This window comes from Gallus gallus, chromosome 7 (assembly GCF_016699485.2).
Source record: "Gallus gallus isolate bGalGal1 chromosome 7, bGalGal1.mat.broiler.GRCg7b, whole genome shotgun sequence".
Taxonomy (NCBI): Eukaryota; Metazoa; Chordata; class Aves; order Galliformes; family Phasianidae; genus Gallus; species Gallus gallus.
The window spans coordinates 26076400-26095193 of record NC_052538.1 but is presented as its reverse complement, the minus strand read 5'-3'; the positions used below and the strand labels follow the sequence as shown (position 1 = coordinate 26095193).

At 39.8% G+C, this 18794-nt stretch overlaps 1 protein-coding gene across 12 annotated transcripts in view; it reads left to right on the top strand.

The window, feature by feature from the left end:
• Positions 1-18794, top strand: part of HSPBAP1 (HSPB1 associated protein 1) — a 33015-nt gene that overhangs the window by 5082 nt on the left and 9139 nt on the right. For 6 of the 12 annotated variants that reach the window (XR_005861708.2, XM_046943777.1, XM_040704234.1 and 3 more), the window contains exons 2-6: positions 5560-5745; positions 11467-11651; positions 15055-15191; positions 16115-16207; positions 18275-18446. Coding sequence is in view for 11 of the 12 variants with exons in the window: in XM_040704234.1 (XP_040560168.1) it covers positions 5560-5745; positions 11467-11651; positions 15055-15191; positions 16115-16207; positions 18275-18446 (773 nt within the window). In the remaining variant the exon portion in view is untranslated. Of the gene's footprint in view, positions 1-650; positions 4601-5559; positions 5746-11466; positions 11652-15054; positions 15192-16114; positions 16208-18274; positions 18447-18794 lie in introns of those variants that run through there. The other 6 variants (XM_015289997.3, XM_040704239.1, XM_040704232.1 and 3 more) reach the window with 3 other exon arrangements.

Genomic DNA, 18794 nt, shown 5'->3' with positions numbered 1-18794 from the left:
TTAGATTTCATTTCTTTTGTTGCTTTCACTTTGAAGTTCTTGTCAATTGAGTTTGCAGCACAGGGCAGCAATATGCAGTTTTTGATGGTGAATATTATGCAGTATATTCATAAATGTAAGAGTAGTGCATTTGTATTTACCACTAACAAGGAATAGGAAAAGTAATAGAAATATATTTACAATGTGAACAAATTATTTTTTTCTTAGAAGTATAGATGCTAGCTCTCTGATGCACTAGGTCCAATCATAATGTTATATTAAGTCTTGCATTAAATTTCTCATGTAGTAGGAAGGTTGTGAAAAACATCTATGAGTGCCTGTGAAGTACTGGGAAGGAATAGGTGTGCTACCAAATTTGCCCAGCAGCAGATGAGTGTGGTTTCCATGCCAAACAGGCAGAAAGCCTGGCTTAAGAAAGGGGTCCACTCTGTTGGATAAACTCTTTTATATCCTGATGGAAGGCTCTGGCTGAAGGCCATGGTCTTTTCCTTCAAAAGCAAATGAAATTCAATTTGTCTGACAAGTGCTGCAGTCTCATTATGCTTCACTATGCTTTCAGCAATTTGGCCAATAAGATGTATACAAAGTTCATTGCAAATATATTTAATATCACTTATCTCAATTGTATGTCTTTTCATTTTCCTCATTTTGGGGGGTGGGGAGGAGAAGGAGGAATTTGAAATGCCAGAGATGCTGGCAGGAGTTACAAGGACAACAATGGAGAGGAAGGCATTTCTCGTACTAGAGGAGACCAGGAGAAGTGAGGTCCATTCAGCACCTTGTTAACTTTGGACAGATAAAACTGCTTTCTAGAAGTGCAGTACAGCATGGGAGCAGACTAGCAGGATAGAAGGTTTCTAGGAAGAGACCTAGGGGATATAGGAAGGAATTTCTTAAGTTCATGCATGATCTTAAAGTGGGCATTCTGTGATGGTGTATTTAGTGTTCTGCCTCATACTCCACTCCTAAGAAGTCTGGTAGCTATTCCCTTTTCTATATCTTAAGGACAGTTTGTGGTTCAAGGGCATAGCCCATGCTCTTATCTTCATGTCTTGAGTCACATGGGCTTACTCTAAGAAAAAATGAAATGTTGCAGCAGGGCTGGAAGGTGAGTGCAAATACAGCTTCCTCTGCACTCCCAGAACTTTCCTGAGAAAGACAGCCTGATCTTTTATTTTGTTCCCTTTGCCCAGGGGAGAACAAGGTGTGCTTCCTTCAGGCTACCAGAGGAAGCTTTATGTGCTTGTCTTACCAGTGCAGAAGGGTGTTTAACCAGTCTGTCCTGATAGGCTCCATGTAACAGCTATCCTGCAGTAACCAAAATATCCATGCAAATCTAGTTTTGATGCCCCTGGGCTGAGCTATCTGTGCAGTGCTGCTGTATCCAGAATCAAAAGTAATAGTGGACAGCAGTAAGTGGTCAGGAAGAAGTACCTAGATGTTTGTATAATATATCCTGAAAACTACTTGTATATATGTAGATGCCGTGTTTGCCCAGATAAGTCTGATTATAGTGCAGAACGTTGCAATCACATGCAGATTTTTTTTCATTTACAGCTTTAATGTACTGAGAAATCATTAAGTCTGACCTCCAAACCAAGTCACTTCTCTTTGGTTTGGGGAGTTTTGCCATCCCGCATTCCTAGTTGTTGGATTTGTAAGACTATGGAAGTTAGATATCTTAAATCACTGGACTGCTCTGCATTAACTCCTTCCAAATGTCAATTTTTTCTTTTAATTTTTTATACATCATACTTTTTTTTTTTTTTTTTTTTAAGAAATAAGGATGATGAAGCATTACGGATTTGAAAGAAAAGAATTTGACAACGCTTACACCAAATATGTTATCAGGATTTCCTTGTACTTTCTCTTTTAGGAAATAATTTTAATACCTCTCAATTAAATCACATATTTAAGCAGCAGGGCGTTTCGGCAGAAGCCAATTACCACTCACTAATGAACCCTCGTAGTTTGCTAAATTATTTTAAATGAATGAGAGTACATTTAGCTTTCTAACGATAGTACATTTAACTTCTAAAACAACTTTGATCAAGTCCACTTTTCTCCAGACTGCCTGCTGTGCTGAACTCTTTATTCCCAAACGCCACTCAGTTAATCTGAAAAATTGTTAATCAGAAACATAAAATTAGTTTCCCTCTCAGAAACACAAAGTCTACTGGAAAGTACTCAGCAAATTCATCACTATTCTTTTACCTCCTCTCAGTGCTGATATCTGGCCAAGTCTTCATATTTGACAACATTTCAGGTAAAGATGACTGGAGAGCTTTGTTTTTTTAATTGGGAGATCTCTGTTTCACACTGTGTTACCTTTCCAAAGAACACCTACATGTTTCACCAATTATTTGAGTCGTCACAGCTACAAAACTTGAGTAAAACTGGGTTCAGTTTTTTGGTTCCTGGTTGGATACTATATGTGCCTTGCATAAAGTCAAAACATGAGGCAAATTATTCCTGCTTCCTTTGTAACGTGATGCCACGTCATTTGTTGGGTGTGATGGAAAGAACTAATTTAACAGTATTCCTCTTCTCCTTTGGATCAGAGTACAGCTAAGAAAACCCCAGCTGGGATTTTTTCTTTTCAAAAGGAATGTGCATTTCTGTCCTCTCCTGCTAACCTCATGTCCCCTAATAATTTCAGCTGTAATACTCAGGGTGTGCCAAGGACACTAGATCTCTTTGCTCCACATTTTATTTATACACATTGGTGTCCAAAGTCTATACCCTTATATATGCCATTAAATCTCAGGTTTTGCCTAGGAATCGGTTGCTGTCAACCCCAGTTAATATTGAGAAACAGGAATCCAACTAGTGAGGTCTTTGTGAAGCTATGACAACAGTAACAAAGGAAAAGATTATTATTATCATTTAAGATTACAAATGTTTCTGCTGATCTCTCTTTCAAGAGATACCTATCTCCAGATCTTCTCTTTAATCTTCTACCACTCCTACAGTATATAGTTCTTTCAGAAATGTGTCGATTGTCAGTGGAGTTGTCCAAATTATCAAAATATCTATTTGATGTAGTACACTATATTTACTTTTTACTGTGTGCCTTTTCAGTCCCAGGCATTTAGATATTCATGACAAATATTATGGAGAAAGAATTATGTTTAACTGACTGTAGTTTTCACCAAGGAATACATAAAACTGAATCAAGACACTTAAAGATTCTTCCTACAAAATTGGCAAGAATCCCCATTTGTCTTTTCCAAAACAGTAATGTTTATTTATCTAATGCTTTAAATTTTCTACAATGTTTTGAATTCCAACGCTGATTATATGAGCAGTGTGTGTATTGAATGTGATTATTTTATATAGAACAGAAAAAGATACACACTCATTTAACCATGACTGTAGTACAGCTTGAAAATAGGAATGACTACCATTCTGAGGTGGACTGTTTGTGTTCATTCATTGTTTCTAACTTTCATAAGGGAATAGGTTTACAGCTGAGTCAAATGTTGCGACATGACAAAAACCTCCAGCTAACATTCAGCTTAGGAGAGACTATTTAGTCAAGTTATGGGTGTCTTTTCTATTTGGTGCTGATACAAACTCTCCCACTGTATACTCACTGTGGTTAAAACCACACCTTTCAAAAGCACAATATGCCTGTGGAAATCACGTTGGAAGGAAGCCACACAGAATGAACAGTTGGCTTCAGTGAGCCTTCCTGTTTCTCCCAGTAAAATTTCTGCTTTTAGAGAGCACATCCCAACTACTGACAGAACTTACAGGATCAACACGAGATTTTGCAATAGAACAGCTCTACAGGATTCTACAAAATGAAGTGTTTCTGTGGATTTGTGTCCACATCTAGAAAGGACAGACATGCAGTGATAAACTTTGTCTAACCAGGAACAAGATGAAAGATGCACAAGGCTGGACAGTTCCCACACCAGGAACTCCGCCTGTGTACAGCATTATGATTGCACCACTTGAGGATGGAAGAGGTTGTACAAATCCCTCTGGGAGCATTCAGATCTGGGCTAAGCCTCACTTTCAGTTTTTGAGCAACATCACTGTGAAGAAACATGCCAAGTTTGCCCTCTTAACATGCCTGGCCCCAGCTCTCTGTGGCCACACCAGCACATGCACTTGGGCTGCTCATAGGCCTTCAGCTGTCTCTGGACACACTTCCACCAAGTATGCTAACACTTGGAGACCTGCAAAGGCTCTTTCTGCAGGTGCTGAAGACCATATGGCACAGCCTGCAACCTCTTTATGTCTTGGTTGTTACAGGTGCTGGAGTGTGAGACTGAGGGCCAGGGATTGGAGACATCTCTGTCACATCTGCCCTTTTCTCAAATGCCTCCAGGGATGGTGACTCCACCACCACTCTGGGCAGCCCGTTCCAATGTTTGGCTACTCTGAGAAGTCCTGTTATCCTGCCATTCACACTTCTGTTAGAGACAATCCTGAATAACTTTCCCTAGTGCCCCTTGTTCCCAGTGGGTCTTCTCCTGTACGACTTACAAGGAAAGGGCAGAAATAGCTCCAGGCAGCAACATGAATTTACTTGTTCTGTATTTGTTTAACTCGTTGCACATGCCAGACCATAATTTGGCCCCTAAATAGAGTGAGTAAATTGGTTTGTTTGTTTTATGCAAGTCATGGGGAACGGGGTGTATTTAATCAGGATGTTAAATATTAGACATTATATAGGTACAAATTCTGGGTGAGTTAACTTTAATAGAGGTTAAAATAATGAATTTTCTTTTATGATCCAGATTTGTAGTCCACTGCTTCAGCTTTATGGAGCTGCTACATTATTTTTATTTTTAAACAGGTTTTCCTTCCCAATATGTCCCTAAAGGAAAGTTGTTCTAAAAGTGCTGAGTTTATTCAAGGTTGCTCGCATTTCAGCCTGACAGTTTCAATGGGGCATATAAATCTCCAAACAACAAAGGACTAAATTGAAATCTCAAATTAACATACTTCTTGGATTGGCACAATTTTCTTTTTCTAAAATTGCATAGATGAAAAGAAATTTTACAACACTTCAGAAATACCTGCCGCTTTTTGTTGCACTGCAATTTCTTGCTTTAAATGAAATGCATAGGAACCTGGCTTGCTATCTCTGACAGTGCTCTACATTTCTTGGAAAGAATTCTGGACATAAAGATTGTTACTCTTAAAATTTATGTTCTCTAAACTCTGGACATTATTCATAAGTTTATTTTTTATTGTAAGCCTAATTCTAAACCATTTGACTGCAGTGCTTTACTGCCCCACATAGAAGTGGAAATTGTAAGCGTATGCCTATTTTGTTATTTATTTATTTTACATTCTGAGTGCCAGTACACTGCTTTAAACTGAAATATAGCGTAGGAATATTCTTCCAGTATTTGCACTAGAAATGTTACATAGAAGTTTTTGCAAATGTAATACGTGAAAAAATCAACTATAAACAGATTAAGTATTAGTTCTTAATGATTCCCATGCTGTGGGAGATAATAGGTAACACATCGTGTATCGTAAATCATTTATCTACAGCTGTGGTTGCGGTTGTTCTGTTTTGTTATTTCCTTTACATAGGTGAAGATGTCAAACCATTTACTCCTGAGAAAACCAGGGAAATTGTGATGTCACTGCAGCAACCTGCAGTATTCTGTAACATGGTTGGTGACTGGCCAGCCCTGCACTGGGATGTGAAACACCTTTCTGCGATGCTGGATGGAAAGACAATACAGTTTAGGATAGGACTAAAGGCAATGGATTTAGGTGAGACTTGTGAAACATTTTCTTTTTTTCAAATTCTCTGCCTACCTGTTATCACTGTTCACTCACTAATGTATTACTTTTCATCATAGTTTTTGATTTTTGGTCAGTAAGTTTGGCCAACACTGGAACTCCCCTTTCTTGTGTGCTTATCTGTAGTAGGAAAATCTGGTGGATAACACTAACATACAATAATCAACAGCTTCAGTTTCTTTTCCTTGCTATGTAGAACATGTGTTTGGTCCTGTTCTTTTATGTGATTTAGATGTTCAGACAGACTGAATTTCTACATCCACAAACATAGTGCATTAAAAAATTCAATGATTAAACAGCCTATCATTTTTTTTTTCACCCATAAAATGCAGGTAATACGTTCCTCCTGGAGGTTTGATAAGACTGATAGCTTTTGGTACTTCTAAGATCCTGTGATGAAAAACATTACAGAAGTACAAATAAAGTCACCTGATGCCAGTAGAACAACTCCAGTTCTAAACCTTCAGATTCACTCAGAGATATAGGAGCATGCCAGAGCAGAAAGGCCAGTTTTACAGTTGATTTTAAATACTACAGCTACTATCTTTGTAGCTATACAATGCTAGTCATGATGTATCCATGGAAAGAAGGAGTTTCAGACCAGGGTGGGAAGATAGAAGAACCCCAAATGGCAATCAGATAGCCACTTTAGAGGTTATTCAGTGCTTATTTTAGACTCTTTATATCCTTAGCCCTCCCAACCACAAGCCAAAATACAATTTGTCCCCTGCTTTCTCCCTCTTCCGTGAAATATCTTCTCTTTTTGATCTCTTTGCTTTTGTTCCCTAGGTCAATCAACCCCAGTTTTTAAAAAAGGTTCAGTGTAAGTCAAGTTTTTTAGAAGGCCCTTTCTCGCTATTATCTATTACTCTTCTAACCTCCTAACCTTCTACAGTTGGACCACCTCTTTCCTGGAGCACAGGGACTGCATAGAGACTCCAGAAGAGGCTCTGCCAGTTCCTATGGAAGTGGTTGGATTACATCATATTACATTACAACACCATGAAATTTGCTTTCTTCACATCATGATGGTAATAATATTTCATGTTCAATTTTTGCAAGAGAAGTGATGAAACAGAAAGAAGTGTTAGAGGAGGAATGCTTAGCATTTTAGGATTTCAAAGCATATTACCAGCTTGGATTAATGATCCCTGCATCATCCCTTGGGGAAGCAAGTGTTATTTATCCACATTCTATAGACATGATAGCTGAGTTGTAGAATTAATATGTTGGTACAAGTCTCCATCAGTGTCCCTGTACTTCAGTGAGACATCAGCCAGTTCTCGCACAAAACATTAGAGGCGCTCACCAGTTTCCAGTAGCAAAGAAGGTAAAGGTTGCATATATGTGACATTTTCCTTGACACCTTGTTAATGTACCTCAGTTCCAGTATGCAGAGCTCACTAGCACAGGTAAAAGGATAGTTTAGGTCCTACCCTGCATTTATTAGTAGGCATTTTTGAGTGACAGATGAGTGTTCCAACTGGGAAAGCTTCTGATGAGGTTCGTGGAGTTGTGGGTAAGTGACGGACTGTTGGTACCAACTTAGTGGCTAAAACTCATCACTTAAGAACAACATAACCACTAAGGATATGGCTTACACTTGGAGTTGTATCTTAAAACTGCATCTATCTGTATTTTACGTTTTCCTAAAGGCATCGATTCCTAGTCAGCAATCAATTTGTCTCCAGGAACCTCCATTATTTGCTTACGTGAGCTATAAGTATCTTCAGGAAGGTGGGTAAGGCTGTCAGGAATTATAATGTAACTGAATGCAACTTGTGTTGCTGTGAAAGATTTGCATTGTAAGGTTATATTAGTGAAGCCATTAGCCAAACCATCTCAGAGTCTGAAATAGTGTAATACATTTCATGTCCCACTGTCATTTGGAAAGTGGTTGGTCTCACTCTTGTGTAACAGTTTTTCAGCGAGGGCCTCTCTTTCTTAGATTTGCTCACTCTAACTTTAGCAGATGAAAAAGAGGCAGTGGTGTGGTTAGATAAACCATCAGCAGAATACAACTCAGATTACATTGATTATATCAGATATGCTCTGAATATTCCTTCTATGTTAACCCTAAATTAATTGCCTTAGTAGACTTAAGATTAAATGGGACCACACCTGGCACTCAATTGGAAACATGCAGAAGAAAACTGTTTCCTTCTATGTTGATGCATTTTTGTGTCACTGAAATGACTGACTCAGTGTTTCTGAGATTATTAGGTTCATCTGGAAAATCCTAAATAATTTGAAACTTCTTCCTATGACAATTTCTCATCTTTCTTTGGTAACATATCTGCAACTTGCTGGGGGAATCCTGAGCTGAAGGTTCCTTAGTATAACAAAGTGAGAACTGAAGACATGGCAACTCAGTGAGAGCTGCTTGGATTTTGTATTTGCTTTTCTTGCTGATTTGGAACTTCCTGAGGCACACAGATGAAGAAGGTGCATTTGGCAGATGAAACATGGAAAACATGGGAGCTAGCAGTATGTGTGAATTGTTTGCTTGAATTATTTATACGCACCTAAGTGTAGCTGTTTGATAGTATTCTGTCTGATTACACAAGTTAAACAGAATGTGTCTGTTAGAGGAAAAAATGCAATCAGAGGATTAAAAATTGACAGAGATAAGATACCTCCAAAGAGAATACCAGCATTCACTGCAAGAGCAATAAAGGTGCAATTAATCAAGAAATCTGTACCTATTTAATTCCAGCCAGGCTAAAATATTTATTTTTCTGAGTCAGGCTAGCAGAGCAGCAGCTACTGAAGTTGAGTTTCTATCAGAAAATGCAGCAGTATAGCTCATCTATCTGATGGCCACACAGCATATACTAACATCTACAGAGGAAGAAGAAAGCTTCCTCAAAACGGGCTTTTTTTTCTTACAGACTTCTAATTTTGACCATTTATCTGGTTGTATATTGAAATGAATAAACAAAGCGTTTACTATGAAGTAGCTGGAGAGAGCATGAGGCTGTCGTGCTGATCAGCTATGAGTCATGAGATCTCTGGAGGGGTTTTTTTTTCTTAGAGATGCTGTTGTGGAGCTGATCCTGTCAGATACACAGCTGGATAGGAAAGGGCTGCAACTTTGAGACCTGCACGAGATTCGCCACCAAGGACAGTAGAAGAATTCAGACCTGAGAGGTTTGATACAGGGAAGGTGGCTGTAGACTCCATTGCTGAATAGAAAGCTGTGAGGATAGTACAGATACTGTAGGCTGAATAAATACCACGCGAAGCTGAGAGTTAGATGTGGATGGTCAGTCTTTTGGTTTACAAGTGTGCCTGTGCTTTGTCATAATGCTAAATTGTTACTCTTGGCTTGCATTATTCAATTAAATAATTTTAATTCCACAGCAGCTGTGAATGGATATTTGGTTTTCTTTTAAGCTTAAAGAAACGGAGGAGACATTTCACTTTCATTTTTACTGGAGCTTTAGGATATTTTCTAGGGCTATTACCTTTTCTCATACATTTTCCTTGATATACTCTGCAAATTCTCTCAGTAGAAAACAACTTGACATCTGTCAGGACTAGACCTTAACTCAGGAGGAGTTGCTGCTGTGCAAAAAGCACTCTACTCCCTCCCTCATGCCTGCAGATGTCATAGTCATAGAATCACAGGATGGTTTGTGTTGAAAAGAACCATAAAAACCACCTCATTCCAACCCCCACGTGTTCCAGTGCCTCACCACCCTCACAGTGAAGAATTTCTTATTTATATCTAATCTAAATCTACCCTCTTTCACTTTAAAGCCTTGTCCTCTCCCTCTCCAGCTTTCCTATCAGCCTCTTTTTAGGTACTGGAAGGCCACAATGCAGTCTCCCCAGAGCCCCTACTCCCTCAGCCTGTCTTCATAGGAGAGGTGCTCCGGCCTTCTGATCATCCTCATGGCCCTCCCTGGACCTGTTCCAACAGCTCTATATCCTTCTTGTGCTGGGAGACCCAGGCCTGAACGCAGTCCTCCTGATGGGATCTTACAAAGGCAGAGTAGAGGGGGACTATTTATTTTTCCGTAAGCACCCACACCTCAGTATTGAACTAGCTATCAATTAAACGAAGAACATTGCCTTGAAAAGACCATATCCTGGAAGATAGCACTGCCATTCACAGTTGGATTTTTTGAAATAAAGCTCAGAGTGAAATACATTGGAAGCTAGAAAGAGCATATTTCTTGCTTTTAAAATACTTGCTCCTGAGTTATCTAGGAAAATAGGCAGTCTTGAGCACTCTTTGTTCTCATCAAAATAATATAGATATTGAGCCACCTTCAATAGTGCTTGTATCTTTTATCTAATTTTTCCATCAGAACGTCTTTTAGTAAAATGATGTGCATTGCATTAATGATTCTGTATCAGGAGAGAGCATTGAACTGCAACATGGAGACAGAATCAGATACAGGGTTTTTTGGTTATTGCAGGTGATTTATATGTCTTGCATGCAGTTTTTAGGTTAGGGAGCCCTTATACTGCAGAGACCTGGGTGACGTATTGCAGAATAGTGGGGCTTATCTGGCATTTTTTCGTTAATGAATCTGATAGCAAGGGGAAGGAAAACTGCTACCTAGGCTGCTACAATGGAAAATGACAAAATGATGGTGATAAGGGTTTGCAAAAGCTGTTTTCCCACCCAAAAGGAATAAGAACAAATGTATGAGACTGTATGGGAATGGCTGTGATAACAAAATGAGAGCAGTAAAGAAGTAAGAGCTGCTGCTGCTGTGCCACAGTGAAAGGATCCCATTTTTGAACAGCTCTATGCAAGTTACACAAGGTTAAACTGCAGCTCCATCATTGTCATTCACACAGGCTGCAGTAATTTTTATCCTTCATAGTGGTTATAGTACAGTAATTTTGTAGTTTCTTAAAACGTTGGATAAGTCTCTTTGAAGCTGGCACAATTAGCAGCTGTGGGAAATGAAGATCTCAGATAACTGGAAGGAAAGCCTGCTGTGATGGAGGTTATCTTGTAGGTCTTCCAAGTGACCTGACCATCAGCTGGAAGGCTGTATCAGGCAGCGTGACCAAAGCACAATGGGAGCAAAATACTGCTGGTAATGCTCTTCTTTTGTCTGGCAAGGAACACCACATGATCATTTCTTCTGTCCCACATGAAAAATAGATACACACTGCATTTTAAATGGATCATTGACATGCACGTGGCTCCGTACTTTCCTTCCTATGCATTGATGTGTTGATTTAGTCATGCTTTAAGTGGGAAAGGTAAAAATGAACACGTCCATCTACAAAAATCCATGGAGACAAAAGAAAGGGTACAGTATGCACTGCGATGTGCACTTGTGTATGCATTTGCAGCTCACATTTAAAAGGAGAGACCATGCAAAGGATGGAGTCTAAGTTGTTTAGCAGTTGTGGATGTATTATCGAGTTCCTGTGCTTAATGGTGCCTCACACATGAGTAGCAGTAACTATTGGTGTGCTTTTACCTCACAGCAAGTTCAAGGTAACAGACTTTCACTTAAACCTTAATGAAAAACCAATAATCTCAGGCACTAATTATGAGTTAGGTGATGAGAACCATCTTATTTACCAGAGTCAAGCCACCTATTTCTGCTCTGTATTTCATGTTACATTTACCCAGGGCCAACAGAGAAACTACTTATTATTTTGACTGGTTTTGTGTTCAGTGCCTGTGTAATATTTGTCTTTCTTTTGTTGTTCTAGTTCCCCAGTTTGAAACCAGCTGTAGCTACGTGAAGGCTACTCTTGAAGAGTTTTTGGCCTGGAGTAGTGGACAGCCTTCTTCTCTCTCTGGACCATTCAGTTGTTTTGAGCACTCTAAATATTGGGCTTACGCTGACTATAAATACATTGCTAGGATATTTGAAGACAAGGAGGAAGTTTTCCAGGTAAAGCATTCATATTATCTCCTACTACCTTAATCACTCCAAATTATCTAGCGTAGCTTCTGAAACTCCTACTGCAATTCCCTCTGACTATTTATAATTAAATTTTGAAGTAGAAGTATGGGCTTTCAGGCTAATACTACATGGCTGCCAGCCAAAATTCTGTGTCTCCCTCTTAGATCTGATATTGGTCTTGGGCTTACAAAACCAACTGTTGGATTGGCACCACTCCTCATTTAGCCCTCCACAGTTCTGTGACTGCAGGAAGGAGTTTCAGAGCAGGCTCAGAGAGCACCAAGTCATGTGCATGGGTGATGGGTTGATGGTTGGACTAGATTATCTTAGTCAGTCTCTTCTGACCTTAATGATTCTATGATAATCTATACTGATTTCCAAATGCAAGTGTTAGGACACCTAGCTGAAATGTTTTCTTTCACTTTCTGTGGCTATCTGCTATCTCAATGTATTGGCTCATCTATATTCCCTCTACTACTGCTTGCAAGAGGGCAAAATTAAGGATAGCTATACAAAAGGTGTATTTTATCAAAAGATATGAAGAAAGAATAGTAATTGAAGCCTTATTCATTTCTACACTTTCAGTCATGAAGATGGAATCGTAATTTTCAGCAAATACTGTATCATTGGAATGATGGGGAGTGCAAACTGATAAGCTCTTTCAATTAATTATTTCCTCAGAAAGTATATCCCATGCTTCTAATATGTATTTCATTCTTTTATACCAGCAAAATGGGCACTTTTCAGCGCTCAGTCTTTTTTTCACACTGTCTCATTTCCCTTTATTATGTGGTTGGACCATAACATTTGGAGAGCAACTTGCCTGTCTTTTTCCTATCCCTCCTGAATCATACTGAACACATAACTGATACCAGATCTTATTCTTCAAGATTATTTTGGAGCTCTAGGGATGTTTCAGGGTTCTCCAAATTTGAATCTCTATTTTGTCTGTGGTTCTTGGCCTTCTCTTTCTGCCTGAACAGACAGCATTTTGCTGTGTTTTATGGCACAAAGCTCTGAGGATACCTGCAGCTCAGAAGACCTGGACAGCCTGCTGTTTCATTTGGTCAATAAAACCACACTGGAAGGAAGCAACCACTTTCCTCCTTCCTTCTTCCCCCTCAGGTACAAAATCAAGTCTCCAGGAATTGCGTTTCTGTGCAGGTATCACACCACAACCTCATCACCTGACCTATAGCAAGCAACAGATTGTACTGTTATTTTAGAATAGACAGACGTAATGGTTATGCCATGGATTTTTTTAAAAGCAGAATCTGGGAAGGAAAAAAAACCGATGGTGTTATGCAAGCAAATATGGTGCATGTCATCTGCCAATTTCACAGGCATGGGAGTGAAATACATCAGTCAGTTCCAGACTCATGGATTTTGAAACACCGCTACACAATTTATACCAGCCAAAAGAAGTCTTTGTAGAAATTCTCTTCCACTCTTGTGTGAATTTGATGATAACCCCTTCCTTCGTTCTAGATTTTACTTAGATTTACGTAAGGTGACTTGAAGGGGAAAAGAAGGCCAACTGTGCTGTTATTTATAGTGATTAATAGGGCCATTTAGAAGTTGTTTGAAATTTAGATTGTGCTGTTTATCATTTACAGTTGTGTGGGCTAAGGTAATGATTCCATTATTCTAATCTATGAGCAGTATCTAGCATCTTACATTTTTTGTTCAGTTGATATTTCATTACAGAGTTTGAGATATAAATCAGAAGCGAGATATATGCGTGAAGTTTAAATAGAAATGAGACCTTTTAAAGTGACATACGGGTACAGATTAACTTCATTATAAGCAGCAAATGAAATAAATATAATTCACGAGTAATGTGCCATCTGTTACGGTTGGAACACCTTTTAGCACATTTCTCCTAGCTGTGGCTTTTTATTGTAGAAAAGGAGCCCACTGTGACGAGATTTCAGCAATCCTACCGGTTCCTTTTCAGCTCGTTGGTTAAAAACTATTTTACCCATAATGGCTTCAACTGTTTACTACAGCTGAGGCATTTTCAGAAAGTTCTCTTAAGTCAAATATTGATTACGTGTGCTTTCTTTCCACTTAAATTGTAACAAAATACAGAAACTATTTAGGTGTGAGATTAAAGTGTAGAGACGGTATTACGCTTAACTTTATCACTGAAATACTTGTATTGGATTTTAAATTTTATGGCTGCTGAAATCTATAGGAGCAACTTTTTCTGTTTGATTTTTTGCTGCTTTTGACAAACGTTTATGTTGGACTTCTGCATTTTTTTAACGATATCTTTAAAATCAATAGCTCTGAAATTCAAGATCTTGAGCAACACCTAATTTTTGGGAAGGCTATCACTCGTTTTCCTAATACAGAGTCATAGTGAAGTTATCGTTATAGTCCTGTCTAGCTGTAGATTTCATTGCCCATAGATCTTAAAGAGGGATGGTCATCCACCCGTCTGCAATCACCCGGCCTACATACTTAAATTAGGAGGCCAGACTCCTATTTTCTGTTTAGAGACAGTGGGAAAAGAGAGGCTTCTCCAAGGGGTGACAGAGAGTGCTTAGACAAGAGCAAGAACCGAACTAGAAGGAGGTTCCTAAAGGTAGGTGGGTGAATGATTCTGAAAGTGCTTTTCAGAAACAGAACAAATATCACTCCCTTCCTTTTCAAGATGGAAAACTTAGAGCTCGGAGATGAAATCATTTGCCTGAGACCATCAGGAAGCGAATCTTTTTTACATTCATTGCCTCCACAGCTGCAAAGGCAAGAGAAGAATGCATCCACTAAATGCTGAAGAACTTATAAAAACCAGCTTGCCCCTGGGGCACTGATAGGATAAAGTCTGTGTTTCCAAAATACATGGAGAAAGCTGATGCAGGAGCAGAGAGACAGAAAGCTGGTGTGCTGTCTGGATTATCAAAGTGTACTGAAAAATGGATGGAGGTTTTTCCTTCCTTCCTTCCTACTTCTAAGTGCCATCTATGAGGATTTTTCAAACAGCAGTCCTGAGCCTAGGTAGATAGTTAACACAGAGAATAGGAAAAAAAAACATGTTTGAAAAGAAGGTAAAGAAGCCATGTGTGGCCACAGAGTAGCTAGGCAGTCCTTCTGTAGAACAAACAGGTAACTCAAGTTATGAAAGGCCAGGATGAGAAATGGAGACAAAGATTTGGGAGGCTGCATAGGGAGAAAAAGAAGAAAATCAGCAGAAGTGCTCCCAGAGAGGAGGATTTTGGAGGAGGGGGGCACAGGCCGCACATACAGGAACCTCCGCTGAGGAGTAACAACTGAAGTAGTCAGAGGGGAACTGAGAGATGGAGGGAGAGCACGGGAGACTGAGAGAACTGAGTGGAAGATGTGAATCTGTGTAAAGCTTACATAAACATCCTTTTCATTGCTGCAGGATGTAAGGTGGTCTGACTTTGGTTTTCCTGGAAGAAGTGGAAAAGAGAGCACGCTGTGGATTGGGTCGGAAGGAGCAAACACTCCCTGCCACTTGGACTCATATGGCTGCAATTTAGTGCTGCAGATACAAGGAAGGTAACAAATAGATGCACATAGAGCAAATACCAGAAGTAAAGTCATGTTGTGCTACAAAGTTAGCTTTTTACTCGAGTATTAATTTCAGATCCTGATCGCTTTAATTTTCTGAGCTCTGAGTAACTGGAGAGCATCAGAACTGTTCTATAGGAAATGGCAGAATTTAGGGGTGTGGAGTTTGAGCAGGGTGTGAAGGTAAGATATATTTTCTTCAGTCTGATGAAATTCCATCCCAGTCTATGTGTTATCCAATACTGAACATTTTAATCTTCCTAGTACTTATGAATTCAGGAAGCTGGAATCAGGAGATAAAGAGTTAAAAAGCCGAGAAGCAAAATGGAAATAAACTACTTTAGACTTTACAACATTTCTCTGTGCAAGAGCTTCTAACAGGCTGCTACAGTTAATTTGAAGGGGGAACATCAGGATGGGAGCAGCCAGCGGTGAGCAAAGTTAAAAGGGACATTTAAGGCTCCAAACTCATTATGGGGACATGTGGCTTTGTTCCTATTTCTTTCTGCCTGTTTGCCCACTGTCTTTTTTATTCAGTGTTTTTTCTGCTGTCCTTGCAGATTGTCCTCAAGTCTTTTTTTTTCAAACTGTTATTACTGGAGTAATTCTACAGTAACGAAGTTGCATGCATTTTTTAGGTGTGATTTAGTTTATAGTGGAAGGAAAGAATTGCCAGCGGGAATTTAATGTGATTAATTGCCCTGACATGTTTTATAAAACAATTAAGTCACAGCTGCCGTGTGATTAAGGTGCAGGACTGGCAGGCAGGCATCCTGCCTTCTTTTCTGGGCGCTGGCCCTGACTGGCATTAAGGCCTGAGGCAAACGAATGCGTCATCATCTTATCTGTAAGCAGGGTAATTCTCTTTAGCCCTCAAACCAGCTTCACTCATGTTTGTAAATAACCTTCAGGTCCTTGGTTGAATGTGCAGCAGAGACACTTTGGAAGCCCCTTGGCACTGCTCTTATTGCTGCAGTCAGTCCCCAGGACTTCTTATGGCATCAGTAAGTGTTATGCATTGAAGTCCAGACACTAAAATGCTTGTAGGAACCATAATTCTCAATGAAAACAGGGAGATTTACATGCCAAAGTATCTCCTAAGGATCCACCTAAATACTGGGTGTACTATAATAATCTAGACCCATTACCCACCCTGCCCCTTTGATCTCTACCTGCAGGTGCTCAACTCCAGCCAGAGTTCTAGCATCACACTGCAGTTTTGCCTTCCTTGCCAGGGTGCTCCCACCCCCACCTTGTTCCTTTCAGGGACAGGAGAATCCTGCAGCCTTTGCATGGCCTGAAAAGACAAAGTTGTTTTCCTCTTCATAGCAAAGCCTATAAATAGATGGCAAACTTCAACAAGCGTGTGAATCCTGCACTTCTCCAGAGCAGAAAGAATCCCTTTTGAGACTCACAAACAAGACAGGCTTTGTAACAGAAAATAAGCTTATGCTGAACTTAAATAGATTTGCCTTTGCAGGAAAGCCAGGGACCACTCCTTAGCCCTTTGTTGCTATCTTGAATTTCCTCCTTGCATCCCCTGGGCTTCTTAATTTGTTGCTTCATGATATTGCTTTTTCATGAGCCTGCAGGATTAACCCATGAGCCTCCCAACCTCCTCTCTGCCCCTTTGAAGGATCTAGCAGGGCTCAGGTTTCAGCCCAGCAAACCAAGAAATGTCAGCAGCTCATGGCACTTCCATTTGTGCCAATCTCTGCAGTTCTGACTACCCTGCTGTTCCCCTCTCCTTGTGCCATTTGGCTGCCTTTCTCTCATTTTCAGATGTATGACTTAGAACTGACAACCAAGGGCAGTACACAAAGAGCAGAAATGAGCACCACGGGAAGGGACAAAAAGAAAAGATCTAACCAGTGTCTGAAACAAAGGAGGGCTGTGCACATTGTCCAGATGTGCTGCAAAGTCTCCTCCTTTTCTTTTCCATTGCTTAGTGCAAGGGTCACTGTTGCACTGAATTGTCTGGCACTTTTAAGCACGGTAAATTTTCCCTTTGTGTATTCCTTTCTGGTTATTTCAATCAACTGAAGTACAACCATATAAAATTCCTTTTCCTAAATAACAAGGAGCTGCTAAGACATTTGTTTTATAGTACCCATAAAACTGGCACCACCAGTTCTGACGTATCTTTTTTTCCTCTCTGTGATCTGGTCTACGTAAATGAAATGAAGACATTAGCTCCTGGTGATGAGGAGATCTGTCCCTGCTCTGCTTGGCTCTGCACTGCAGTGCATTGACCAGCTTCTTTGGGTGCACAGAAAACCAGCTGGAAGACGAGTGCCAGTGGGAGCAGAATGACCCTGTCCTGCTTGACCTGGTCATTTGGTCATGCTAGGAAGGTCTTAACCCCCATGGCCCAAACAAAAGCCATGTTTTCAGCATGTGGTACTGATAACACACACATGCAGAAACCCAGTAAATGGATATTTGAGAATGCTGAGAACTATGGATGTTTCTAGTTTTAGTTTTGCCATTGCCACATCTGTGACATAGGGAACTTCAAGGAGAGTTTTACTATGAATGAGGGTTTTGTGACTGTAGCCAAAGTAAGGACTGTACAAGCTGACAAGAAACAGAAGAATACATCCATACTCCTTTACTGTTGCCACTGTAAAAGGAGAGCACTGCTGTTGACAACAAACATGGCGACAGCAGCTATTCATTCAGTGAATGAAGGTACATTGTCTCTAATGAAATTATTTTTCCTGATTTGTAAGGCAATATTTAATGCTCTCCGAGCACCTGTGAATGCTGCCTGTTGCTCTTTAGAAGGGAATAAGCAGGAACCAGATGGGAGAGCTTTTCTGTAAATTCTATCTGCCTTTTAAAAATAATTGGTGAGAAGCTGTAAATCTTTTCAGTTGAAAAATTAAAAAGTGAAATACTTCAAAAACACTTTTAGTGGAGAGTGTATAAGCACTGCCTGTGTTCTCGCTGCGTAGGAGATTCACACAACAAGGCAGATTTATGTTTTATTGAAAACCTTGCTACTGCCTTTAGTTCTTCGCCGTAACTGACAGGCACTGAATACATTTCCATCTTCTTTCTATTTTCAGGAAAAGATGGCACCTCTTCCCACCTGGTGACACCAGCTTCCTTTATCCCACCAGGATCCCTTATGAGGAATCCAGCATATTCAGCAAAGTCAATGTTGCCAACCCTGATCTGAAACGCTTTCCTGAGTTTAAGAACACAAGAGCCCATGTGGTTACACTCAGTCCAGGACAGGTACCATTCCCATATGGACTTGACTTTAAAAATCCTAGCAAATGATTGAACTGGCTAACTAAAGGCTGGGAAATCTCAGATTCCCTCCCCCTCCATTCTGTGCTCAGCTTTGATATGCAGTTCTCTCAGCACGGCAAGTTTCTTTGCTCACAGCAACTTTACAAGGCTTTTTGTGCAAAACCCACAAACATTTGGAGAGTTAGTTCAGCAGACTGCTCTGTTCCATTACAATCCTTACAATCACCTTCAATTTGTTGTAAAATTTTTCTTCAACGATACTCTAACCTGTCTACTCCAAAATCAATACATTGCATAAAATATATTTGATTAATGAGCATGGAGAGCCAG